Source organism: Staurois parvus, unplaced genomic scaffold, assembly GCF_062004578.1.
Source record: "Staurois parvus isolate SC_StPar_1 unplaced genomic scaffold, SC_StPar_1.0 ptg000172l, whole genome shotgun sequence".
In the NCBI taxonomy this organism is placed as follows: Eukaryota; Metazoa; Chordata; class Amphibia; order Anura; family Ranidae; genus Staurois; species Staurois parvus.
The window spans coordinates 4,149,287-4,177,246 of NW_028317968.1; the positions used below are offsets into that span (position 1 = coordinate 4,149,287).

The 27,960-nt window shown below is 43.5% G+C and overlaps 2 protein-coding genes across 3 annotated transcripts in view; one reads left to right on the forward strand and one right to left on the reverse strand.

Moving 5' to 3' along the window:
- The window catches only part of RHBDD2 (rhomboid domain containing 2), a 33,482-nt gene extending 16,022 nt beyond the window's left edge, over positions 1–17,460 (reverse strand). The window contains exons 1-4 of one of the 2 annotated variants that reach the window (XM_089676596.1): positions 17,266–17,460; positions 10,609–10,883; positions 4,613–5,014; positions 785–935 (exon numbers count right to left, since the gene is read on the reverse strand). In XM_089676596.1, coding sequence (XP_089532722.1) covers positions 785–935; positions 4,613–5,014; positions 10,609–10,810 — 755 coding nt within the window. In that variant the 5' untranslated portion in view covers positions 10,811–10,883; positions 17,266–17,460. Of the gene's footprint in view, positions 1–784; positions 936–4,612; positions 5,015–10,608; positions 10,947–17,265 lie in introns of those variants that run through there. The other variant, XM_089676595.1, reaches the window with a different exon arrangement.
- Positions 17,280–27,960, forward strand: part of TAF15 (TATA-box binding protein associated factor 15) — a 37,091-nt gene continuing 26,410 nt past the window's right edge. The window contains exons 1-3 of the mRNA XM_089676594.1: positions 17,280–17,398; positions 23,698–23,740; positions 26,625–26,676. Of these exons, the coding sequence (XP_089532720.1) occupies positions 17,389–17,398; positions 23,698–23,740; positions 26,625–26,676 (105 nt within the window). The 5' untranslated portion in view covers positions 17,280–17,388. The remainder of the gene's footprint in view (positions 17,399–23,697; positions 23,741–26,624; positions 26,677–27,960) is intronic.

Below are 27,960 nucleotides of genomic sequence, written 5' to 3' on the forward strand. Positions count from 1 at the left end.
GTTACACGCACTGTCATGGTTGGTGGGTGTAGCACTTCTCAAGCATGACCCATTAAACTGAATAAGGCTGCTCTGAAAGTTCTCTGCAACCATGTGCCGTACAGCAAACAAGGAGTTAAAGCAGGCAGCGTCAGGTTGCTTTCTCACCACCTGCTTTAACCCCTTGGACACTGCAGAAGCCTGCAGAGTGGCCCCATTTACTTGAATGGGTTGCTATTGGCCGGCGTTAGCACCCACCAAAAGCAACGGGGGGTTTAATTCCTGCTGTGGCATGTGAACACCTTTGGCTGCTACCTCAAATAAAATAATGACTCAACTACAGGGTTTTGCCACTCCCCAACTTTACGTGTGAAGGAGCCCTCAGGGTTCTGCTGCCGAATGCAACTAAGGGCTCTTTCACAAGTGCGGCAGACACTGCTGCTCCTCTAAAAAGCGATCTGAGCGTGTTTGACATGTGGTGAGGAGGGTATCCATTGCCTCCTCACCACTTGATTTAAACCCATGACTGCCGTGCACTGTACATGATTGCGACACGGTAGCACAGCAATTAGAAGTTTAAATCAGGTGTGAGAAGGCGACATTGTACCCGGTGATCTTTGACTTATAGTTCAGGTAGATCTCCACCTCTTTAAATATTGACTACCCCAATATAGCTATTTATTAGACATGCACTCATAGTAGCTTCGGAGTACAAACATTTCATACAATACTATCTGTTTGTATCAAAGAATTATCTGCTGTAGGTGTTAACCAGCAGCAAAGTAGTACAGCAAGGTTCACTTACTTTTTAGTCTGAGAAGCACTTCGCTCAGCTGAAGTTGCAGGAATGTATCTCCAAAGTGGAATGTTCTTTAGCACCCTAAATGGTAATGTCTGGTCTATTCGGGACAGCAATGATTCGGAGGGATCCAAGAAAAAGCAACCACCCAGACCATCTGTGTTTAAGTTAAAGAAGTCCAGCAGTGTAACCATCTCTTCCTACCTCTGCCATTTAAAAATATCAAACATATTCTAACAGCATAAAGTACATCTAATTCCAAGAACAAACATGTAATATATTGCAGCTTACCTGTTCTTAGATGTGGTGGCATTCTTTTTTTTATTGTAGACTAAACACATTTTCAGCAAGTACAGAAAATACCAGTTAAAGCTTATTTACACAAACATTGCCCCCTGAAGAGCGATATGTCATGGACCACTTTTCAAAAAGCTTTTAGGCATAACATCTCCTTACCACCCGTTTTAAATCCTAAAACCATCTGGTGATTGTGGTGCTGCCGGATTCACTTGAAGGGTGGCAGTAAAAACTAAAAAAAAAACCCCCATGGCTCTACCCCCCCCCTACTGCAAGTGTAAACTAGGTCTTTATGCTATCAGACATAACATTCTGTGCACTATTTATTTCAGGTACTTACATAGCGCCGTCAATTTACGCAGCGCTTTACATATATATTGTACATTCACATCAGTCCCTAACCCTCAAGGGGTGTACAATCTAAGGTCCCTAACTCACATTCATATACAAGGGCCAATTTAGACAGGATCCAATTAACCTACCAGCATGTCTTTGGAGTATGGGAGGAAACCAGAGTACCCCAGAGGAAACCCACGCAGGCACAGGGAGAACATGCAAACTCTAGGCAAGAGGTGCCGTGGCTGGGATTTGAACCAATGACCCTAGCACTGCCAGGCTGAAGTGCTAACCATTTAGCCACTGTGCAGCCTACTGAACTTAAACCTCAAACAATATTATCTGCTTTTGTGCACAGCTATCCAAAGCAGTGTGCACGAGCTGACAGGGAGAATTGTTTTATTTACAAACAGTTCTCCCCATCGGAGATCCTCGGCAATCACCGGGCGCTGGCGAGAAATCACTGGCCAGGGCCCAGTGATTGACAGCCGCGAATGGCGGCGCACGTTCCCTACCTGGAAATGCAAAAGCACGTATATATACATGATTTTGCGCACCCGTGCCTTCCTGTAGCAGTATTTCTGCTATAGGGCGGTCAGGAAGTGGTTAAAGCAAAACTAAACTCTCTCAATCAACATTAGTTAGTTTTAATCCTTTTGCTGCTAGTATTAGTAAATAGATAGGAAGGTATGTTATATTTACTTGTTTTAACCTTTTACATTTATTCAGTTGCTTCCTGGTTTTTGGCCTAAGCCAAATTGACGTAATACATTCAATGAGTATCCATGGCCATTTTTTTATTTCATCAAGATGAGGGGAGAAGGGGCTTTCTCATTTATGAACACTCTCCTGCCTGCATGCCTCAGCTAAGGGCATATGGATTCCGGGAAATAAAAGCTACATGAATCTTCTGCACTTACTCAAGACATTTGTGGCTAGACATAAAGCATTGAGACATGGATGGATGGGGCAGTTTGCTTTGAATAATAAAAATTAATTAAATATGTCACAATATAGGTGCTCTGCCAGCCCCAATTATTAATTTCTTCCTTAATCCCATACTTAATTCCTTGGCCCCAAATGAAGTACATCCTTAATTAATTCCTTACGCTCTTGTGCCAAATGTTCCCAACTCCAATCAATGCATTTCCCCCGTCATCCTGCCAAATGTTCCCAAATCCAATCAATGTATTTCCTCCACTGTCATCCTGCCAAATGTTCCCAAATTCAATTAATGCCTTTCCTCCCCTGCAATAATACATTCCAACCCAAACTTCGTTAACAACTTCCTCTCTGTCGTTTGTGTATTTTAGCCCAAATTTTGTTAACCACTTCCCCCCCTTTCAGGATGACCACCCCCCTTGCTGTCTCTCGTCATGCCTCGGCTCTTTGAAGCCGAGCCTCATTGCCGAGCAACGAGGCACGCCACCCCCAGCCAGGGCGACCGGGAAGCGCCCTACACCGGTTTAAGAGACCGGTGCTGGGATCTTCCCGATCATCCTCTTCCGCTGCACAGCCATCAAGGGAACCCAGCTGCGGCGGGACCCTTGTGGCTAAACTCTGCCAAGACCCCAAGGATAGGGGGGAGACCGCACGCCAGCCCTGCCTGAGACCCCAGCCAAGGGTGAGCCCGCACGCTAGCCCTGCCTGAGACCCCAGCCAGAGGGGAGACCGCACGCCAGCCCTGCCTGAGACCCCAGCCAGAGGGGAGACCGCACGCCAGCCCTGCCTGAGACCCCAGCCAGAGGGGAGACCGCACGCCAGCCCTGCCGGAGACCCTAGCCAGAGGGAAGACCGCACGCCAGCCCTGCCTGAGACCCTTGCCAGAGGGGAGACCGCACGCCAGCCCTGCCTGAGACCCCAGCCAAGGGGGAGCCCGCACGCTAGCCCTGCCTGAGACACCAGCCAGAGGGGAGACCACACGCCAGCCCTGCCTGAGACCCCAGCCAGAGGGGAGACCACACGCCAGCCCTGCCTGAGACCCCAGCCAGAGGGGAGACCGCACGCCAGCCCTGCCGGAGACCCTAGGCAGAGGGGAGACCACACGCCAGCCCTGCCTGAGACCCTAGCCAGAGGGGAGACCACACGCCAACCCTGCCTGAGACCCCAGCCAGAGGGGAGACCGCACGCCAGCCCTGCCAGAGAAGCCAGCCAAGGAAGAGACCACACGCATACTCCGGACTCCAGCAGGTACCTGTGTCATACCATCTTGTCCCCTGGGAGACCAGGCACCCTGTTGGATCCGTGAGTAACATGCTTCCCCTGTTTTGCCTGAACTGTTCTTGAACTGTCCCTCTGCCTCCCTCTGGGATTACAAACTGTCTGCAGAGACTCTAACTTGCCCATGGGGCTGGACTACAAGTGTTTTGGCCCTCTCCTTACTATTCCCCTACTGGCGAGGTCACCCTCCCTGCAATCCCTCCATTGAGTGACTGTCATTTTGTCTCAATAAAGCTTTGTGTGTTTGCCATCCGCTTTGTGTGTTCTGTCCTGCCTACCCTCCGTCACAAAATACCACTTTGTTTCTGGTGCTCAGATATAGTTTCATTCTTTAAAAGGCTTTCATGCTTTAAATGGAAACTGTGGCTTCACCCTGCACTGTCAAAGGACATATTAATTTTAAGCATTTGTATCTGCAGTAGTGTGACAATATGGACACTGGGGTAAAATTACATACAGTAGCTTCTATGAAAAAACACTCCCTATAGAAACAAAGTAAAGCCGATTTATAGTGTATACCTAGCCAATATGGTGCCAGTGACAAGAGCTTCTCAAGGTCATTTGATCTCTGACAGAAGATGTTTGAGATTGATATTAGCAGACTAACCATGCAGAACTGCAGGTTGGCTGGTTGTGAACAGCTACATCACCAATGCCTAGACTCAGAACCAGCCAGGAACCAACCATTTATAAATAAGGTAAGAATTTATGTGCTTTCATCCACTTTTGACATTGGGGTGACCCAATGGGCTAAAGATATGCCCTGATAAAATGCAGAAACCAGTGCAAACAAGCAGTGCCCCAGTATGAATTTTCTGAGTTTAGGATCTATTTTCTGCCAAATTGATCATTTGAAAGTAACCCAAACTTGTTATCAGGTTATCATTTTTGATGGAACTACAAACCAGAGAAATGGGTGACGAGCAAAAGTACCCTATTGACTCCCTGTGAAAGAAATGTATATTATATATAAAAGGATACACATAGCACCAGTCAGAATGCCGCACACATTGCTGAGGACTGGAGCATGGGGCAAGAGCAGAGCAATGATCAGGAACAACACTGGCATGATCTTTATTGGCACCATAAATCCACAGAATATAAAGCGCCTTAGACTAGTGCGCATGGTGAAGACGCTGGTCATGGAAAAAGCCACTGCAGTAAATCCTTGAATGCTCACATCTGCTTGAGGGTTGAAGCCTGTGGCAATGACACCCAGATACAAAGCTCCAGAACCCACAGCAAACAGGGGTGTGAGGAAGAAAAACTTCACTGTACCAATGTTCTCCTCAAATCCTCCACCAAAATACCAAATGAGCAAGATGCTACAAACTATGGTAGGTAGATCCTCATTGAAATAATAGTATGTGATAAGTCTGTAGCCTGGAAACACAAAAGAAATTAAAGACAAATAAACAACATATAACATACTAAAAAGACAAATGCTTAGGAATGCCAGTGTTGTTGCTTTGGGCATTACAAAACTAAATGTCACCTACCCATAGACAAAATGCCTCCAAATATTGAAAATGTCAATTAGACCAAGCCCCGCCTACCTACTTCCTCCTTAAAAAGGATCTTCAGTCTCAAAAAAAAAATAAAATTCAGCAGCTACAAACACTGTAGATGCTCACTTAATAAAAAAAGACACTTACCAGTCCAAAGATCTAAAACTGTACTTACTTGTGCTGGTTCTGCACCAATCTTCATGTCCCCAGCACTACCATCTTGAGTGTGGGAAGCCAGTTGTGATATCCTATGGCTTCACAGCCAGCTCCCCACTGTGCAAGCACAAGTCACACTGCATTTTGTGAATGGACCTGCAGCCTCCTCGAACCTGTGACATGTTCCAGGAAACTGCAGGCAGGGAGGCTGGGAGGGACAAACTTTCACTTAGATCGCTTGGTCGATCCAGTTTGAAGTGGGAGCAGGTACCTGCCAGACTTAAAGATGTTTAATTTCCAGAAATATTTAAGCCATGGATAAAAAAACAACTTTTTTTCCCTGTTTTTTGACCCAGAAATAAATGGAAATTTTCGGAAAAGTTGAAAAAAAACTGTGGAGTAGCTTTACAAATTGAAAGTCATTTTGTTACACTGGTAATGTGAAATTCAATGTACACTGCTCAAAAAAATTAAAGGAACACTTTGAAAACACATCAGATCTCAATGGGGGAAAATCTCATGCTAGATATCTATACTGATATGGACTGGGTAATGAACGTAAGGATGCCCCATCATTTGATGGAAATGAAAATTATCAACCTACAGAGGACTGAATTCAAAGACACCCCGAAAATCAAAGTGAGTCCATTTTGCTGAAATTTCATTGCAGCAACTCAGAATGGTACTCAGTAGTTTGTATGGCCCAACGTGCTTGTATGCATTCCTGACAACATTGGGGCATGCTCCTAATGAGATGAAGGATGGTGTCCTAGGGTATTTCCTCCCAGATCTGGACCAGGGTATCACTGAGCTCCTGATCAGTCTGAGTGCAATCTGGCGGCGTTGGATGGACCGAAACATGATATCCCAGAGGTGTTCTATTGGATTTAGGTCAGGTGAGCATGGGGGTCATTCAATGGTATCAATTCCTTCATCTTCCAGGAACTGCCTGCATACTCTTGCCACATAAGGCCGGGCATTGTCATGCATCTGGAGGAATCCAGAACCCACTGCACCAGAGTAGGGTCTGACAATGGGTCCAAGGATTTCATCCTGATACCTAATGGCAGTCAGGGAGCCATTGTCTAGCCTGTACAGGTCTGCGTGTCCCTCTATGGATATGCCTCCCCAGACCATCACTGACCCACCACCAAAATGGTCATGCTGAATATTGTTACAGGCAGCATAATGTTCTCCATGGCTTCTCCAGACCCTTTCAAGTCTGTCACATGTGCTCAAGATTAACCTGCTCTCATCTGTGAAAAGCACAGGACGCCAGTGGTGGACCTGCCAATTCTGATGTTCAATGGCAAATGCCAAGTAAGCTCTATGGTGCTGGGCAGTGAGCACAGGGCCCACTAGAGGACATCGGGCCCTCAGGCCACCCTCATGAAGACTGTTTCTGATTGTTTGGTCAGAGACATTAACACCAGTGGCCTGCTGGAGGTCATTTTATAGGGCTCTGGCAGTGCTCATCGTGTTCCTCCTTGCACAAAGGAGCAGATACTGGTCCTGTTGATGGGTTAAGGACGTTCTACAGCCCTGTCCAGCTCTCCTAGAGTAACTGCCTGCCTTCTGGAATCTCCTCCATACTCTTGAGACTGAGCTGTGAGACACAGCAAACCTTCTGGCAATGGCACGTATTGATGTGCCATCCTGGGGAGATGGACTGCCTGGGCACTGGCCTCCACCTGTAAAACCATTTCTGTTTTGGGGATCATTTCATTGTTGCCCATTTAGTGCACCTGTTGTTTATTTAATTAACACCAAAGCAGCTGAAACTGATTAACAACCCCCTCTGCTACTTAACTGACCAGATCAATACCGGAGGAATTTAATTGACTTGATGCTATACTCTGAATAAAAAGTGTTCCTTTAATTTTTTTGAGCAGTGTATACAAAAGTATTATGCTTGAAATAAAAGTACAGCTTATTCAGTAAATAAACTAAACTTGCTTTTTTAATATTTGTGATGATCCAGAAGCAGCAGAATGAGTGTTTCTGAAATAAGAACTCTGGAGGGAAAAGCTACTTGCACTTTCATTATGGTCCTCATCATTTCATTTTATAAAGTGTATGTTAATGTCTTTAGGGCACCTCTGGCCTGCCAGGATGTGTTTTGAATATTTCTTCTCACAATATTTGCAAATTGAAGCTTTGTTCTCAGCAGAAATTGCACTGTGGAAAGGTTGACATTGGCCTCACCATTTTAATGAGAGGAGGAAAGCAAAAACAATTTACTGACTGGACTATAAAAACATTATGCAGTGATGGTGCAGAACATTAATAGGAATCATTTAAAGGTTATAAAGATAAACACATTTGTCAGACAAATGTATCCTCTTACCAGCCAATTAGGGCCTGAGAGGACAGAAACTATCATCTACTGTATCCCAATAATTACCCAACTGTAGGACGTACAAGATGGAGCCTACAAGCGAACTAAACTGGAGCCTTTTCCCTAGTGGCAGAAAAGCATATTTTGGTTGAGAACTGCATTGACAAGTACAGTGTTACTTGAATTGTATTCCAGGATTTGCTTATCTTCAGCTGAGAAAACCTGCAATAATTTAGAACTTTACATAAAGTCTCAGAAATCTTTTTAAGGTCTTCATGTTACATAGTTTGAATAACATGTCATAGATATATTATTTATCATTTAGTAAGAACTACTTCACATTTTTTTAATTTTTCAGTCTGCCCCCCCCCCCCCCCCCCAATTTTTACAGTTTGTTTTACAAGGCCTTCTCATCTCTAGTCAGCACTAGGTACCTGCTCCTTGGGAAACAAAACAGAACACCAAATATAGTTAAGGATGGGGAGGGGGCAGAAAAATTATTCCTTGGATCATTATTTCTAGTGTGCATTCTGAATGCTGCAACAGATTAGTGTTGAGTTGAATAGTCGTCTTGTGTGGCTTTCTACTCATAATATTATTTTGAGTGCAACATAAAGATTACACACTCTATCAGTTCCAATGTTTTCTGTACATTGTTCAAAATTCAATAAAACTATTGAAACAATTCGTTAACATCATGAGCCTTTTACTATACATTTATGTGGGTAGTTCCTTGACTGTCCAATACATAATCTTGTCTCTTCTCAAGGAATTAACTATGGTTATGTGCAGTGCCAATGTGATGAACAGATCAGAGTTCAAGCAAAACTAATACTAAGAAAGTGACTATAGAGCCATACTACTGCCTCCTGCATGCCTTTTTTTTTTGGTATCTGAATGGGTCTTTTGAATGTAAATACAGGGCCACAACAGCAAACCTATCATTTGGCTTGTGGTTATGTCACAGCCCTATTCACTTAATGTTTGGTGGCAACACAGTCTGCCGAACACGAAGGGGCATCATTTTTCCTGAGGCCACAAAGAAAAGGGTGTTTACAAGTGTACAACCCCATCTGCTCGCTATTCTCTTTGGCATCCATTCTGAACAGAAGCCCTGAAACCTACAGTGATGCACCGACAATAACTTGTCGCACACTTTATGCAACACTCTTGTGAAATAAGGCTTCCTACACGAAGAGGATTTCTGATTGCACAACTAAAATGACTTTCAAACACCTTCATGAGGGCATAACAGACAATAATAGAACCCTTAGAGTGGAATTTCTCCTAATTCATGAGATTTCCTTAAACTTCCTGTAGGATCTCTAAAACAGGAAATTAAGGGAAATTTCCCCAATTGTACACAGATGGCTAAATAAAACTGTCAGGGGTTTATTTCCTCCTTATGCTATTCAAAGCTTAAAGAAAAAGAGTAGCACCCTCCTAGTTTAGATAGGAGGAGCTAGACTGTGTAATAGCCAGAGAAGGGTAAAATTGTGGTCAGGCCTGAGAGGCTCTTCAGGCTAACCCCTCTGGAATTTACCCCTGCTCTAGGACTTTTGGAGGAAGGCCCTAGAGGCAGTGGGTGGATCTGAGGAGTGGCTGGTTGCCCTTTTGAGGGATCCTAGCCAATCCCCAACAAGAGGTTGGCAAGGGGCTGGACACCGTTAAACATGCTGGAGCCTGCTCAGTTGCAGGAGAGTTCACATGGAAGATGTGAGGCTGAAGGAAGGAGGCTGCGAGCAGGCTCAGTGGGATGTGGCCTACCTGCAGGTCTAGAGATGGAAAGGAGGAAAGCTCAGAGCTCACTTGCCCCCTCAGAGAGGACTATCTGTATGGCAGGGAAGGTGCAGCCCAGCTCAAAGTCCTGTTAGCAGCAGCTAAACCATCAGCAGTACAGAAGAGGATCTGGGCGAGTACACCTACACCCCCTGGGCAGATAGGGGATGGAGCACTCTGGTTGGAAACCAGATTAGCCCCCCTGCTGTTCGTCTCTTAAAAAGACAGGAACCAGATCCCCTGACAGGGATACCTCCAAATTGCTGGGGAAGAGGAGAAGTTCATCTAGGGTCTGGGGTGGTACATTAGGAGACGCTGGCTAGCTCTCCAACAGAGACTGTGCTGCAGAGAAGGCTTGTGAATAGTTCCAGGAAGTTGTCCTCAGTTTGTAAGTTTCCTTTGACATCCTGTACACCCCTAACCCTATCCCAGTTCAAATCCCCTAAATACAACAACAAAACCAAACCTCAAGGATTGATCTCTAACTCTGAGAGCAAGCCTATGTGTAGATGCGTGTTGCCTGGCTGTGCAGGACTATAAGGGGACCCAAATCTTCTAGAAATTTCTAAGTGGGTAGTGTAGGGTTGCCACCTCATCCCTTAACCCCTGGTTCACATATATGCGGCCGTGCGCGGGCACAAGAGCCCATTCATTTGAATGGACTCTTGTGCCCCGTGACACGCAGGGAAGAAGTCCCTGCACTTCTTTGGAAAACCCAGCCCACGCGGGAACCTTGGTTCCCAGTACAGTTGCGTTTTCCAGTGCAGGCGGTGTTGCGTTTTCCAGTGCAGGCGGTGTGCCATTAAAACTAATGGCACCCGCCCGCGGGTCCGCATTCTTCTGTGAGGGTGGTGCGGCTGCACGGATTTTCGTGCGGATCCGCAGCCGCAACACCCGCACATATGTGGGCCAAGCCTTAAAACTGACCACCTATTAATTATACAGGTTCTGAGGCTAATTTGCTGCAGATAAGGCACTGAGTTTAATTACCACCTAAATCAGCCACAGAACCTGTGTCATTAATACATGTTGGGGTTTAAAGGGATGAGGTGGCAACCCTAGGTAGTGCTACAAATGTTTTGGCATTAAAAGTCCTAGCAGGAGCACACTTTCCTGTTGTAAGAAGTATTGGAGATGCAGAGATGATAGAAGGTCCGAGGTGACACTGGCCACCTCACCATCAATGATCCCATTACCTGCCATTGTGTCCAGCACCTTGGCCTCCAGGTCCAGTTTCCGCTCCACATGTTCTCCCCTAGCCTTACTCAGCAGTGCCGGCCAGGAGATCGCTAGAGACAATAGGATGGTGAGGGTAGAGCCCGGGTTCAGGTGCAGGTCCGGAACACAGGACACGAGAACTTTCCTCCAGGACCAGCTCAGCGGTCGGTCATCTTCCATTGCAGCTACTCCTCTGTCCGCCCAGTGCCTGTGCACCACTTCCGCGTTCCATGTGCGTTCCACGCGCCCCCCTCTGTAGGTACACACATTTCCTGAATAATCTTTGCATCCGCATGCTGCTGGAGGGAGGAACATAAACAAACATGAATTGCGTGCTGGAGGTGCTGCGTGTTCCTGGCCCTCCTCTGCTGAGGAAACGCTCAGATCCGCAGACTATATGGAAGTACAAGGACATGGGGCACTAGTTACAGGACCAGAGGAGGAGGAATGACCCCCCTCCTGTCACCAGACTTTCAGTTGTTCTTTTTCTTGGCAATCCTAACAAAGTAGTGATTACAACCTATTTATTGTACTTATAAATACATAAAATATAGTGCTGCAGGACATTCTGGTTGCTCCAACTTCAAGATCCATCCTGATCATACCAGAGACCCTAATGACTTTTCAGCTCAAACTAATGTACATGTAGCTGTCCATGTGTGTACACCTGCCTAATCACAGTGCACTGTGCTGACATATTTTATACCTACCAACGGGTGGACTGACCATTTGGGTACTCGGGCACGGCCCGAGGGCCTGGGGTCAGTAGAGGGCCCCATAAGATGTCCCTGGTAAAGGGGCGGACTGACCATTTGGAAACTTGGGCACTAGCCGAGGGCCCGGGGTCAGTAGGGGGCCCCATGAGATGCTCCTGGTACCTTTTTCATAGGCTTTTTTGAGCTTTGGCAAGGACACGGGCCCCATGATCCCCTATTGCCTGGGGGCCCCATGAGTGGTCAGTCTGCTCCTGCCTCCCAACCTTTGAAGTTGAAAATGAGGGACACTTTAACCACTTCACGTCCGGACACTTTCACCCCCTTCCTGTCCAGGCCAGTTTTCAGCACTATCACACTTTGAATGACAATCGCGCGGTCATGCAACACTGTACCAATATGAATGTTTTAGCATTTTTTTTGAAACAGATAAAACTTTATTTTGGTGGTATTTATTCACCACTGGGATTTTTATTTTTATTTTTTATTTTGCTATATAAATGAAAAAGTCCAAAAATGTTGAAAAACTGTTTTTTTCTTATAAAAGTTTGCAAATAAATAATCTTTCTTCATGAATCTTGGCCACAATTTATTCTGTTATCTTTTTAGTAAAAAAAAAAATAACCCAAGTTAGTTTATAACCAAAAAGTATAATAAAAAAAAAAATTACATTTTGTGTTTTTTTTATATCATTATTTATGTTTTTGTTTTTATGTTTTAACATACTGTCACCCTAGCAGTACAGTGTCACCATAGTGACACTGTACTACTTGTGGGGGGTGATGATTTATTTATTTTTTTACACTGATTGCTTTTGCACCCATAAAGGCTGTAAAAACAATAATTTTTCCTTCTCTCTGGCTGCATTCTTGCAGCCATTGAGAAATACAGTGGGAGTTGTAATTGGTCACAGCTTGTCACATGGTTCAAGGCTGTTGTGAATAGCTTTGTACCATGTGACCTCTGTGATCATTCACAGATTTCACAAGTAGTAAGCAATGATGTCAGAAGTGACATCTTGCTTACTACTATTCATGTGATCACTGATTGGCGAATCAGTGATCACATGATCAGGACCTCACACAGAAGTCCGGAACAGCGATCGGTGTTCTGCTGTGTCCAGAAAATGTGGGTGCCATTTATGAACGGCAACCCGCTCATGCACTGCTCCCGTCCGGCCGTTTATGTACATGGGCCGGACAGGAAGTCGTTAAGAAGACAGCGACTTGAGGCGCATGTAGCACACTGCTGCAAAAAGTGGGTGTGGTTAAATAATGATGGCCAGGAGGGGACAATCTGGCCTCAATCGCTGCAGAGGCAGCACCTGGGGGTGTACACATGCTGCGGCCACAATGCTTTGCACAGCCATGATTTTATACCCCCTGTTGAATACAAACCATTCAAGTGAATGGGGCTGCTCTGCAAGTGACCAGCAACTGTATGCAATGCACACAGTTGTGGCATGCTAGTGTGCAGGACCGGTGCTACCACTAGGCAACCGCCTAGGGTTGACACCTCATCACTTTAAAACCGAACACATATTAGCCACTTGCCCTCCTGAGGATTCACCCCCCCCTTCCTGACCAGGCCATTTAATGCGTTACATTAACTGATAATTGCGCTGTCACGCAACCCTGCACCAAATGAAATTTACATCATTTTTTCCCACGAATAGAGCTTTCTTTCGGTGGTATTTGATCGCCTGTGTGTTTTTAATTTTTTGCGCTATAAAAAAAAAAAGACTGACAATTTTGAGAAAAAAAAACATTTTTTTTTACTTTTTGCTATTAAACATATCCAGTAAAAAATTGTAAAAGTCTAATTTCTTCATAAATTTAGGCCAAAATGTATTCTGCTACATGTCTTTGCTAAAAAAAAAATCCCAATACATGTAAATTAATTGGTTTACGTGAAAGCTATAGCGTTTACAAATGACGGTATATATACTGGGCTTTTTTTTTTTTTTTCTAGTAATGGCGGCGATCAGCGACTTACAGCAGGACTGCGGCGGGCATTTTGACACTGGGGGGAACTGACTTGGTATCACTGACATCCCCAGTGACACCAATACAGTGATCAGCAATACTAAAAAAAAACTAATGGCACTGGGCATGAAGGGGTTAACATGTGGGGCGATCAAAGGGTAAACTGTGTGCTGTTTTACATCATGTTCTGTGTTTGTGTTTCACTTTAAGCACACTGCTATGCATGGCTATGCTGTGCACAGCCATGCAAAGCAGTGTGCAGGAGCTGACAGGGAGGATAACTGTTTTGTTTACTAACAGTTCTCCCCCTCGTCGGATATCCTTGGCAATCATCGGGATCCGGTGAGTGTCACCAGCCGAGACCTGATGATTGCCAGCCGTGGCCGCGCCCCCTACTTGGAAATGCAAAATCACATATATAAATATATATATATATGTATGTGATTTTGCGCACAGCTGCCGCCCTGTAGCAGTATTTCTGCTATGGGGCGGAGCTAAAGCAGTTAATGACACAGGTTCTGTGGCTGATTAAGGTGGTAATTAACCACCTCCCGTCTGGCCGTTGTATATAAACAGCCGAACAGTGGCATTGCAGGGTCAGGTGGCCGTTTATAAACAGCCTCCCCACACCCTGCTTGTGCGTGCTCCCCGGGAGCGTGCAGCACCGCGATCCGGTGCCCGCTGTGTCAGAGGACACAGTGGAACATTGATCGTCGGACGGGACCTCTGTACGAGGTCTCGATCATGTGATCACTGATTGGCCAATCAGTGATCACATGCAGAGTAGTAAGTAATGATGTCACTTGTGACATCATTGCTTACTACATGTGAAATCTGTGAATGATCACAGAGGTCACATGGTACAAGGCTATTCAAAACAGCCTTGTACCATGTGACAAGCGGTGACCAATCACAGCTCACTCATTAGTTCTCAATGGCTGCAAGAATGCAGCTAGAGAGAAGGAGAAATGATTGCTTTTACATCCTTTATAGGTGTAAAAGCAATCAGTGTAAAAAAAAAATCTTCATCACCCCCCCCCCCCCCCCCCACAAGTAGTACAGTGTCACCATGGTGACACTACTGCTAGGGTGACAGTATGTAAAAAAAAAAAAAAAAAAAAATGTTTACAAATTATAATTTTTGGTTATATACTAATTTTTTTTATTTTTTCTTTTACTGAAAATATAACGGAATACATTTTGGCCAAGATTTATGATGAAATACTATTTATTTGCAAAATTGTATAAGAAAAACACTTTTTTTCAAACTTTTTAATTTACATAGCAGAAAAAAAAAAAGCCCAGTGGTGAATAAATACCACCAAAATAAAGCTTTATCGGTCTCAAAAAAATTCATATAGGTAGTGTTGCATGACCGTGCAATTGTCATTCAAAGTGTGATAGCATGAAAGCTGAAAATTGGCCTGAAAGGGGGTAAAAGTCCAGACTGGAAGTGGTTAAACTCACTTAGTGCCTTAAGTGCATTCAATTATCCTCAGAACCTGCGTACTTAATGGATGAAGTGACAACCCTACAACCGCCTAGGGGGCACAGCTATGGCTGCTAGTTTCTCTACTCTCTACCATACCTGGATCAGGGGGGTCAGATTTCAGTTGTACCCCCTCCCTAGGCCGGTCTTTCCATGAATGCTGTGTCTGGCCGCTGAGTGCCTTCCCTCATCCCTGCACTCATGGCTGGGACAAGGGGAGAGAAGCCTGGAGCAGTGAAGGCTGCAAAGGAGAAATGTCAGGAGAGATGCTGGAAGTGCGGGCTGTGCTCTCCTCTCCTGTCAGTGGAGCGATCATCCATAAAGCAGATGACACAAGATCGCTTTTACATCGGCATGTCCAGTGTGTGATCCATTCCCCGACTCCCTGCTGCCAAGAGATGAGCAGTCATTGGAGGAGATAGGGGGCAGGGTAATCAAACTGTGTACAGCTCAATCCAAGAGCAATCCTATGTCATCTGCTGCATGGAGGATCACTCCACTGACAGGAGTGAGAGCACAGCCCACACCTCTACAGTACCTGGTTTCCCACCTGTAAGTTCAAGGGGGGGTTTACAGGTCAGGGGAACTATACACAAAGGAGTGGGGGAGGGGTAACAATAATTTGTGCTGTGATTAAAGGTTAGTGCAGGAGGGAGGATTTGTGTTGGGAAGGATATGGTGAGTGATAGGGTGTAGGAATAGGGGAATATGTGCTACTGAGATTTAAATGCTTGGAGGGATAATCATCACACATCATACACACCTGTATCTACGTCTGGTGCTGCTGACATTTTTAGGTACTTTGGGGGGGAATAATCATACATCATGCACATCTATACTGACAGTTAAATACTTGGAGGGATAATCTCATACACACCTGTATCTATGTCTAATGCTGCTGACATTTTTAGGTACTGGGGGGGAATAATCATACATCATGCACATCTATACTGACAGTTAAATACTTGGAGGGATAATCTCATACACACCTGTATCTACGTCTAATGCTGCTGACATTTTTTAGGTACTATGGGGGGGGGGGGGGGGGGGGGGAATAATAATCACACATCATGCACATGTACATCATACTGACAGTTAAATACTTGGAGGGATAATCATCACACATCATACACACCTGTATCTACGTCTAGTGCTGCTAACATTTTTAGGTACTTTGGGGGGGGGGGGGGGGTAATAATCACACATCATGCACATGTACATCTATACTGACAGTTAAATACTTGGAGGGATAATCTCATACACACCTGTATCTACGTCTAATGCTGCTGACATTTTTAGGTACTTTGGGGGGGGGGGGGGGGGTGTAATAATCACACATCATGCACATGTACATCTATACAGAGACATTTAAATACTTGGAGGGATAATCATCACAGATCATACACACCTATTTCTATTTCTTGTACTGCTGGTATTTACAAGGGGCGTTCAAGTCAAACTGGGACTTTTGAGTTGATATAATAAAAGAACAAATTTCAAGGAGTGGAGACTACATGTATTTTTCAACATACTCCCCTGCTACATGTACACATGCATCCCAGCATTGAAGTAATGCCAGGAAAGCTTTGGCATAGAATTATTTGTCAGTATGCCTGAACCATCTTAGGACAGCCTGCAATACTTCGTCATCATTGTGTTCACTGTTCCCACAGAAAGATCTGTCTCTTGTGCAATTTCATGACATGACATCGATTATCCAGGATCAGGCGTTCCATGTGCTGAACAGGGGCGGACTGACAACTCATGGGGCCCCGGGCAATAGGGGTCCCTGTGTCCTTGCCCAAACTCAAAAAAGCCTATGAAAAAGGTACCAGGGGCATCTCATGGGGCCCCTACTGACCCCAGGCCCTTGGGCAGTGCATGAGTTCCAAATGGTCAGTCCGCCCCTGGTGCTGAATGTTCACAGGTGTGGGTTGGGAACGTCACTGACTGCCATCTTTGAAACATTTACACCATCCAAATGTGTTACTGCACCTGAGCGTCTCATCGCTGTACTAACCATAGATTTCAGTGCGCTAGTCTCAGGAAATACCAAATCAGGAATAGGTGACTTCTTGCTCAATGTGAGGCAAGTTTCAACAACAGAAAAAGTGTGCATTCAGTTCCTCAGAGGTCCATCTATATGCCAGGCACAGGTTGTATACCATATACTCATGAGGGGATGCATCATTCTGTGACTTCTCGCCTTCTACACAGCAAATGGTTACACATGCCACCTATAATCCTTGTCAGCACTCAGGCATGACCATGTCATAGCACTTCTAATCAGCCAGCCATCCCACTAAGTATGTCCTATCCATTCCTGGATTTGGATGGAGCAAGACCTAATCATAGCCTAGTTCCTCCCTCCCAGGCAGTAAACATATGGAGGCACGTGACACAAACATTCGCGCGCTCTGATATCACTTGTAGCCGAGGGGCTCTTACGTGACGCTCTTTGCGTGAGCACGTACGGACGCTATCGCGAGGTTTAGAACGTGACGCTAGCTTCCTGTACGCTGTGCTGCTGTTCCTTTTTGGCTCTTGAGTGTCCTTTTGGCTGCCGCCATCATGTCGTCAGGTAGGGGGGCTTTAGCTCGGGCTGTATCTCTGCTTGTGTGTTGGAGTGTGGGTTGTGTGACCCGGCTGAGCTGGCTATCAGGACGAGTGAGAGTGACGCAGCAGGACAGGCAGAGGCCGCACAGCAGCAGGAAGACGTCTTCTGTATGATGGCTGCACTGCACGTGGGCGGTGTGTAGCTGTGTGCTTGTCCCTGACACGTGTGTGCCTATGGAGGCTGCTTCTTCCCTCAGTAAGAAGTCATGGAACCCTTCACAGGGCAGTGCTTTCCTTCACCCGTGGGTTTGTCAGTCATGTGCTGAGTATAATGAAGGAAAACTTCCCTTTTTTTCTGTTTACATAATAAACGTGACAGTTTGTTGCAATTTTAGGGGTACGATCAGCACGTGCTGTTGGTTTTTATTGTTGTCTCTGTTATGGGTATTTCTATCTGACCTGGTAACAAAACAGGAAGTCAGGGGGAACAGCCCACTGGGGACACAGCCCTGCCATAAACACCTGCCAGCGCTGCCTTGTGCAGTTGACACTCTTCTCATGTGGATATCACATTGGTGTTTAGTGAGTGGTATTTTATACTATTACTAATATATTACAGAACTTTAAAGTGGAGCTCCACCCAAAAGGGGAAGTTCAGCTTTAAGCCTTTGTCCCCCAGTCCCCATTAACAGGTTCCCACCAGCCTATAGCCAGCTGGCGGCCTGCACAACCCCTTGTCTCTCCGGGTGTCCTTTTGGGCATGCGCAGTTTGCATGCCTGCAGAGCCACGCAGCGGTGTGATCTGCCACTGGCCGTGTACCTCGGACACGGCCGATGACAGATCTGAGTAGCGGCCCTGTTGCCGGTACCATGTGACCTGCTGTGACCAATCACAGCAGGTCACATGACAGTTGTATACAATCATTCATGCCATCCATTGTATACTAGTGTGTCTAGCTGTGAATGGTCACAGTGATCACATGCACAAGCTGGGCCAATCACAGCCCAGCTGTGTCATGTGATCAGCCGTGGCCAAATCACAGCTAAGCACAAAAAAAAAAACCCTGAATGAATTGCTTATAGCAAAGTAATTCTTTGTAAGCAAATTGTGTATAAAAAAAAAACTGATCACTTCTCCAAAGTAATACAATGTTACTATGGTAACATTGTACTACTTTGATCATAGTGAAATATGGAAAAAAAAATCTTAAAAAAAAAAAGTAATAATAAAATTAAAAAAAATTATTTTTTTCATACTATCACCAGTCAGTGTCCCTGATCACCGCCATGCCAGTTATATGATGACACTGTACTGCACTGGTGACAGTATGTAAAAAAAAAAAAAAAATAGTGAAAATTTTTTTAACTTTTTTCATTTTCTGAAAAATTATGACAAAATAAACTTAAAAAAACTCGCCATTCCTCTTATGAAGTACGTCGGACTGTCTACTTTGTAAAAAGGAGTCATTTGGAGGATATCTGTACTGTCCTGACATTCTTGCACCTCAAGAAATTAGATTGGCTGTCAGTACTTCAGGATTGATCAATATTCAGATATATCCCACAGTTTGTGAACTCTAACTTTCCTACAAACTAAAAAATACATCCTAATTTGGGTTATTTTCACCAAAGACACGTAGCAGAATACATCTTGGCCTAAATTTATGAAGAACAATTATTTGCAAACTTTTATAACCGAAAAACATGTTTTATAACAGAAAAACAACTTTTTTTGTTAATTTGGCAAAAAATAAAACCCCCAGTGTTGATTAAATACCACCAAAAGAAAGCTCTAGTTGTGTGAAGAAAATGATAAAGGTTTAGTTTGGGTACAGTGTTGCATGACCGCACAATTGTCTTTCAAAGTGTGAGAGCGCTGAAACCTGAAAAATGGCCTGGGCAGGAAGGGGGTAAAAGTGCCCGGTATGGAAGTGGTTAAGGATTGGCACCTTTGGGGAGCGGGTACACTAATTTGACAGGTACCTGCTCCCACTTTGCTGCGATCGCCTAGGCAATCGAAAGTGGAACTTGTCCTCCCTGTAGTCTTCTGGGGCACGTGACAGGTCCCAGAAGACTACGGGGCCATTCAAAAAGCGCAGCGCTTCTCGCGCATGCGCACCCGACTGTGAAGCCGCAAGCTGGCACAGCCAGGTACCCACACTAAAGATGTCAGCACCAGGGAGAGAAACCAGCGGTGGTGAGGACACCACTAGACCGAGGGACAGATAAGTGTCTGTATTTTTAAAAGTCAGCAGCTACAGTCTTTGTAGCTGCTGACTTTTTTTTTTTCAGCTGGAACACCGTTTTAACACTTATTCGTTGGTATTTAAGTTTGTGATTTTATTTATATAATGGAGTTTAATTTGGTATATGGCAATATATTTTTGTCATTAGGGGGGACTGGCAGGAACTCCAGGTATTTCACACAAAAGAAGCAACGCAGAATGAATAGGATACTTATTCATACAAGTACATGGTACAGCAGGTACATATCAGAAATGTAGGGTAGCATATGCTTTAAAGACTTGCCTACCACAAGGCACTTATACCCCCTTTGTGCCCAGGCCAGTTTTCAGTGCTGTTGCACTTTTGAATAACAATTGTGCGGTCATCCAACATTGTACCCATATGATATTTTTATCCTTTGTCACACCCAGCTTTCTTTTGGTGGTATTTAATCGTCACTGGGTGGTTTTTTTTTTTTTTTTTTTTTTTTTTTTTGTACTATAAAAGAGCAAAAGATTTGAAGAAAAAAATGTTTTTCTTTCTATTATAAAATTTAGCAAATGGGTAATTTTTCTCCTTCACTGATGTACGTTGATGAGGTGGCGTGGATAGGCATCACTGATGAGGTGGCATGGACGGGCAACACTGCAGGGCACTAATCATCAGTGCTGATCTCCTCTGTGACAGTGTGAGGAAAGTGCTGATGATAACCAGCAACTGTATTTACTCCGTGATCTGCTGTCATTGGGCACAGGTGAGGAGAATATCACCAGCACACAGAGGATCACCAATATGGGTCCAAAGGTTTTAATGAGTGATCACATAGTTACAGCAAGGCAACGTTTTGGCGTCCCGCAGGACCCCTTCATCAGACATGTGATTTTGTTTGCTGGGTATATGGAGGAGCACAACATTTATCCCATGCCTTTGTTCATTGATCATGTCAAATGCTGGCGAAGATGTATTGATGATATCTTCCTTATTTGGGAATGAGAAACATTATTTTTTTTTAAGAGTTTGTCAATCATCTTAACGGCTTCTTTCCCAGTATCATTTTCAACCCTGAAATATTCCCAGACAGCATTGAGGATCACTAATAACCAGGGTACACTCCAGGCCTCTGTGTTCTCAAAACCGACAGGAACACCCTACTACATTAGCAGAGCGCACATCCCAAGCATTTCCATGATAGCCTATTTCCCAGTTCAAGGGGGTGTTATGCATTTGCTCCTGTATGAATGATAGGACAGAACAACTTGAGGCCATGTTTATAAAATTTGTGGAATGAGGTTATCCTACTCGAGTACTTGACCAGGCATTATCCAGAACTACAACAGATTTTGAAGGAAGCCCTAGGGCTGCCAACAGGCCACTATTTATACACGACTTCAATCAGGAATCTGAGCGTGTTAAATAGTCATGAGTAACATGAACATCCTTTAGAGCTGATGACACTCTATCACCTGACTTAAAGAATCCACCATTAATGGTACATAAGAGAGGTAGATCCCTACGTGACTTATTAGTTCAAGCAGACCCTAGGACCAAATACGCTAAGGCAGTGTTCAAGTTGTCAAAAAGACAGAGTTGTTACAATTGTAAGGTATGCAACTCATTGATCTGTGGGGAATATTTCACACTTCCCCACAGTAGGAAACGTTACCAGATACAGGGTTACCCGAACTGTAACACTGATTACGCGTTTTATATTCTTAAATGCCCCTGCTCATTAGTTTGTGGGCAAAACAAAAGGTCCCTTTTAAGTGTAGGTTTCAGAAACATGAGTGATATTAGAACAGCTCTAGTCAAGAGTATCCTGGGTGAACCTATTGATTTGTGCAAACCCGTAGCAGTCCATTTTATTTTGGCAGGACACCAGGTACATGAATTGAGGGGCATTCTTCTCTGGACACAGCTGATCAGATCGACGTACAGGGCCGATCACAGCAGCCCTTTACCATGTGATCAGCTGTGTCCTATCACAGCTGATCCCATGTAAACAAACTTGCCAGTTATTGGCGATACAAGGCTGACAGGGCACATTTACACTGATAATCAGGGCACTGATCATCAGTATCCTGATTATCAGTGCAGCCTCACCAGTGAAGAAGAAATATTACTTTAATTTTCACTTCAAAATTTTAAAACATAAGCTAAGAAACATTTTTTTTTCTTCTTTTAGAAAAACCAAGTGGTGATACCACCAAAACAAATTCTCTCAGACAAATATTTCATATGGGTACAGTTTTTGCATGACCTCACAATTATCATTCAATGTGTGAGAGTGCTGAAAGCTGAAAATTGGCCTGGGCAGGAAGGAGTGAAAGTGCCCGGTATTGAGGTGGTTCATGAATTACATTGTCAAAGTTCTTTAAAAAAAAAAGTGGGGTTAGCTTTTCAGCACCTTGTTTTCCCGGAGCACAATAGCAGCTGTGTGATCTGTGAGACTGCTGATGTGAATCAGCCCTTAGTCTTTTTTTCAGCCTTTCTTTACTAGGACTGTTTGGCTCACAACAAATTCCTAGTCTGTCTGTAGGTTCACTTCCAAAGTCATGTACTCAACAAGATTATGGACCAAACGCAATCTAATACCCATCTCTTGCATCTCTTATCCGGTAACTGACCATTCTTCTGATATTGAATAGTCCCAAGAAACGTTAGTGTGAGAGAAACCTCTGCTACTAGTATGAGAAATGTTCACTTTTTTCTTTTTTTTTGAAAGTGTGTGTGAAGCAGGTAATGTCTCTAAATATCTGGTTTACAGTATATGTGAACCCTCACCTTGTAAAACAACCTATTCAGTTTAAAATAGAAGTGAAAGGCAAAATATTTGTGTGTAAATATAAAAAACAAATGTGTTCCCCCTTTTGTAGAAGTTATCACATACCCTCTGTTTTCTGCTGCATAAGAGACGTAGGGAAGGAAAAATGGTAGCACACTGATCTTCCCAGTGAAAGGGTGTATGTTTGAATGGGGGGGGGGGGGGGGGGTGAGCACAAGTTTCTTCATTGGAGAAGAGCAGGCTCTGTTCTCAGCACAACTAGAGAACTGACACCACTGTGCTCTCCAATCTTGTGTGGTCAATTTTGAATAGCAAAGCAGAAGGACTGATAGGATCACCAGGGATTTCACACAAAGGAAGCAATACAAAGAAAACAGGATACTTTTTAACACAAGTTGATGGTACAGTAGGAACATATCCGGAATGAACTTGAAACTTTGGGGTCTTTTAAGTAGCAAGCTTATACTGTGTTGTATGCCAGCCATCTATGTGCATATTTTGTTTCGTCTAAAGACTCTATTCGTCCATCCACACATTTCAGTTGGATGGGGGAAACCTCCTGCTGAGCCTTTGTATTCTGACAGTGGGGAGACTTTCCTGCTGTCAGAAAAAAATTATTGCAGCAGGATGACTGTACAGATATTGACCGGTAGATTGACCTCAGTACAACCAGCCTGCCTATGCATGGATTGAAATACGTCTGAACCAGCCAAATTTCGATTCATGTATAGTCAGTTTAAATGTACAGACGTACTACTTAATGGCCCTGTAAGCCATTTTTCATCTTTTTCATTAATGTACCCCATGAGCTCCCAGACCCCCTCCCATGTTCACTGCTATGTTCACAACACATCCTATTTTCCATTTTTGGCATGAGCAAGAGAGGGTAGCTATGTTCCTACATCCAGTGGGGAACGAATGCAGCCACCCTCTAAAGGGAAATCTGAGGACAGCGGCAAACAAAGGAATTTTGAGTTCTGTATGAGACTGAGCAATAGAAGGTAGTTTTCTGTGTTAAGAACACACATACCAGAGTTTAGTCACTTTAAAATGTGTGTGTGTGTATGTGTATATGTGTGTGTGTGTGTGTGTGTGTGTGTGTGTGTTTTTGATTGCAAAATATCAGACATGAACATTTAAAAATTGAATACACAATGGAATCAAGGATCCCATTTTTAATGCAGTGCAGGTACTAGTACTCTGGAACTCCCTGTTCCTAAACTTGCAAATATGTATGAATCCCAGGTTGCCGAATATATATTCCTGAAAATGATCGCTTACATTTTCTAATGTACTGTTTAAAATTACATTTTTAGATCCTGGCAGTTATGGAGGCTATGGAGGACAACATCAACAAGGGTATGTTTTTAGAGTCTTCACCTACTCATTGGTAATGTATGAGTGCAATATGTTCTGGCACGAAAGAAAAATGAACCCCAGTGACTGGAGAATGGTTTGTGCCCTCTTATTGTAAGTATCGGTTAAAACCATTTCTCAGTATGATCATCACAGCACATTATTGCAAAAAAAACTGCAACAACAAAAAAAAATATTGCAACAAGTTTAAAGTGTTTGTAAACCTTAAAAAAAATGGTGCTCCTGCTTCTTTAAAGCAATATAATGTGGATTGTAGTACAGCAATCTTTTATACTGCTTTCAATTTAGTATAACTGGTTGATCCGGCCTGTGCCTCTGTTCCTGTTAGTAAAATGATCATGGCTGCTGATCATGACAGTGTGGTCAGTTTGTATTTCGTAATCCCATTCTGTGTACACACTGTAAGAACACAGCCTGTCTGTACTTCTTAGTTCAGTAGTCTGTATTAAGCCGCTTCCTTTTCCACCCCTCCTGTCTTGATTTACTAAGGATTCCCCTGCAACTGCTCCTCCCCTCTTCTTTCTTTAATACCTTCCCCAATCAGTCCCTGTGCTTTGGTAGGAGAATAATAAAAATCAGGTGACTGCTTACAAACACAGCAATAAAAAGGTATTTAGCAATGCTATATTTTAAAAAAAAAAAAAAAAAAAAAAAAAAAAGCCATTATTAAAATTCTGTAAGGGAATGGTTGTTTTTTGTTCAGAGTTTACAAATTTAATTTTGTATCAATTCTACACAGTTGGCATTAAGAATAGTATTGCAGCTGGAGACCTCATGTGATCTGCACCAGCTTCAGCAATCAAAATAAATTGCAGCAACTGCTCCATTCCATTTTTTACTACAGTTTTTAAAGTAAGGTGAACAGGGCAGTGAACCGCTTGTTTCTCACACAAGGGGCTTTCAGCTGTCATTGTGCTGTACTTCTGGTGTGTCCCCTTTATGGAGGAATGGACTACCTCCCAGGCATTTATTCCCCAAGTTGGGTGTTTTTAGACTGAAGTTAGGCTTCATTCACTCTTGGCTTTTCTAAACCCAGGCAAGGTTATTTGGGAAGTATAAACAACTTTAAAGAGCAATTTTTTACTGTTCTTAGAAGTTCAGAAGTATCAGTTTAGAAGAATCAAAAGTACTGCTACAGGGCGACGGGCGTGCACAATCTTCCCACCCGTGCCGCTATTGGCTCCTTGGCATGTCAATTCTCAGCCGGGACTCGGTGATCGTTGGTGGAGCTGACAGGGAAGAGGTCTGTATGTAAACAATAGAGATCTCTCCCCTGTCAACATGAACAGGCTGCTTTGTATTGCTCTGCACAGTACAGCAATACAAAGCAACTTGTGTAAACAGTAAAGCACACACAGCACACTATTTAAAAGGCACAGCTCACAGTTAACCCTTTGATTGCCCCAGATGTTAACACCTTCCTGCCCAGTGTCATTAGTACTGCCAGTGCTTTTTATTTGCACTGATCACTGTATTGGTATTATTGGGGATGTCAGTGGCAGTCCCCCCCCAGTGTTAGAATGCCTGCCGCAGTCCCGCAATAAGTCGCTGATTGCCACCATTACTAGTAAAAAAAAAAAAAAAACCAAAAAATTCCAGTGCGTGTATCTCCGTTTGTAGACACTATAACGTTCATGTAATCCAAGTAATTTACATGGATTCGGATTTTTTTTTTTTTTTTTTAAGCAGACATGTAGCAGAATACATTTTGGCCTAAATTTATGACAATGTTATCTTTTTTTAATTGGGGAAATATATATATATATATATATCTTTTTTTTCCAAAATTGTCAGTTTTTATAGCACAAAAAAACAGAGAACCCGCACAGGTGATCAAATACCACCAAAAGAAAGCTCTATTTGTGGGGGGGGGGGAGGACATAAATTTCATTTTATGTACAACGTTACATGAACGTGCAGTTAATTAAAATAACAGCGCTGTATTGCAAAAAATGGCCTGGTCAGGAAGGGAGGTATATCCTTTGAAGGGCAAGTGGTTAAAGCAGTTTTAGATGTAGTTGAATGCAAACTGTGTTTTTTTTTTTTTTTTTTTTTTTTTAAGTGGACAGGGATTGGAACACCTGTCAGGTTTTTAATTGCAGTCAGTCTCCTGGTTAGGAAGATTTACCATCTTGACCCTTATCACCAAAAGTGAAAGAAAATCCAAAATCCCACGCTTGTTCTGGTGGCTGCCAGGGCTTTCCTTAATTTTTTGGCTGATTGCTCCCCCCAAATTTCCTCAGTGTTACACATTGCAAATAAAATCCTGGTAAATGTTTTAGCCCCTTTTTTTACTCTATCCAAAATGAGCAGAACTTGACCTCAGTTCTAATTTAGTAAACCCTTCTTAAAGCCCAATTCTGGCCAAAAAATGGTCTTCCCTCGCAGTGGGGCTGCGGATTAATTGTTTTGTCCAGGGGAGAAAAGAGAACCTTATACTCTACTGATCCTCAGCTCATTTGGTAAACGGTACTTCCCCACAATTCTAGTATGCTCTTGGCATCCTCACCTCCAGAGAAGGTGTATGGAACCTGCTGTCGGCTTGGTGACATCAGGACTCAAAACTGCTAGGGTGCGGGGACTGGACTTGTGCAGGTAAGTATACTTCCCTTCATCACTCCCCTAGATAACAATGAACCATTAATTTTTGCAGTGTAAACACAGGCCCACTGCAAGGGAACTTTTTTGCCTGGTGTTCATCTTTAAAGGTCAACAATTAAAACGAGAAAAAATATTCTTCGTATCACCACAACAAGGCAACTAGCATTTTAAAAAAAGGTCTATTGAAAACCACAGTATTTTTCTTGGCTCAGGTTTCCTATTACAGCAGTAATGTTCATAAATGTGTTTATTCTGAATTTTTTAGTTATTCTGGTTATGGAAATCAAGGAGGACAAAACACTGGGCAGCCTGCACAGGTAGGAGATATTTCTGTATTTTTGGTTCTCCAAAGTGAGGGTAATGATCTCCCAAAGAGTTGTCTCAGAAACAGATGTTCCTGTTGGAGGATTCACCCCCTCCTCTTTGGTGATAACTCAGAATTTTTAAATTTCCCTCAGTTGTCAGCTGATCATTGTTACCAAAACAGAGAAGTGATTCTCCCCAACAGGGACACTAACAATACAAACTTGAGTCGAACACTTCTGCGCATTCTCCAAAAAATATTTTACTTACACTAACGCAATTAATTTTATGTAAGCTCCAGGGAACTGATAAGCCAGTCTATGTAAATTTCTTTCATGAAATAATGCTTAGTTGTAAAATACAAGCATATCTACCTCCAGTTGCATCATTTTCTGTGACTGATGTAGTTTAAATATATTTCTAAGTATAGAGGTGAAATTGTAATCGTGTTTAATATAAAACTAGTATTACATTTTGTTGTGGTTAGTCAGTCTATGCTTTTATCAAGAGCACATGTAAAATCATTGCAAGAAAACTCAGAGCCAAGCAAGATGACCTTTATGGCAAGGGGGCCTTCCATAGAAATGCAGGGTTTGCTGGATTGAAATTGATGTGCATTTTGTTGGTGCATTCACAACTCCACCACCAACCTTTTTGTCTTGTGTGTGTGTTTTTGTTTTTTTTTTTTCTTTTTTTTCCCCACATGTATCATCGTATTCATATAGTGTTGAATTATATGGACTGCCTACCTAAAAAGCTACCATACAACTGAGGGTGCTGTGTACATGTCCTTTGCATTACAGTTGCAGCACATTTAATATGGCTTGTCGAGTTGACAGCTGGCAATACCTGTCAGATGTGGTCACTCAAGTCAAAGGGGCCACTCTTCAACCATGAGCCAAGTGCTTGGCTCACAGTTGTGGCATGTTGGTCCCATTAAATATAGCCATTTGTAAAATGGCATTCTGGAGAGAGCAGGATTGTCTCTTGACTGCTTGACAGTGGCTACTTGGCCATCCTCTGAAAAGCAGTGCACTGCAGAATGCTTTTCAAAAGCTGCTCAAGTGTGAACTCAAGCCTTTCAATATGGTGGTAGTATTTGGTAGGGGCTAGTATTCAACCTCAGTTCTTTTCTCTTGCTGCATTATTTCTAGCGTAAAATAAAATCCAGCAGGGGGAGTCGTTAAGACCCCTTTTGTGTGTCCCTAGCTGGTTAGTAGAACTCTCGCAGCTATGTCGCATAAGACACAGTTGGGAACTTCTGCTTGCTGATGTTTTGCAAGAGTTATCACTTCTGG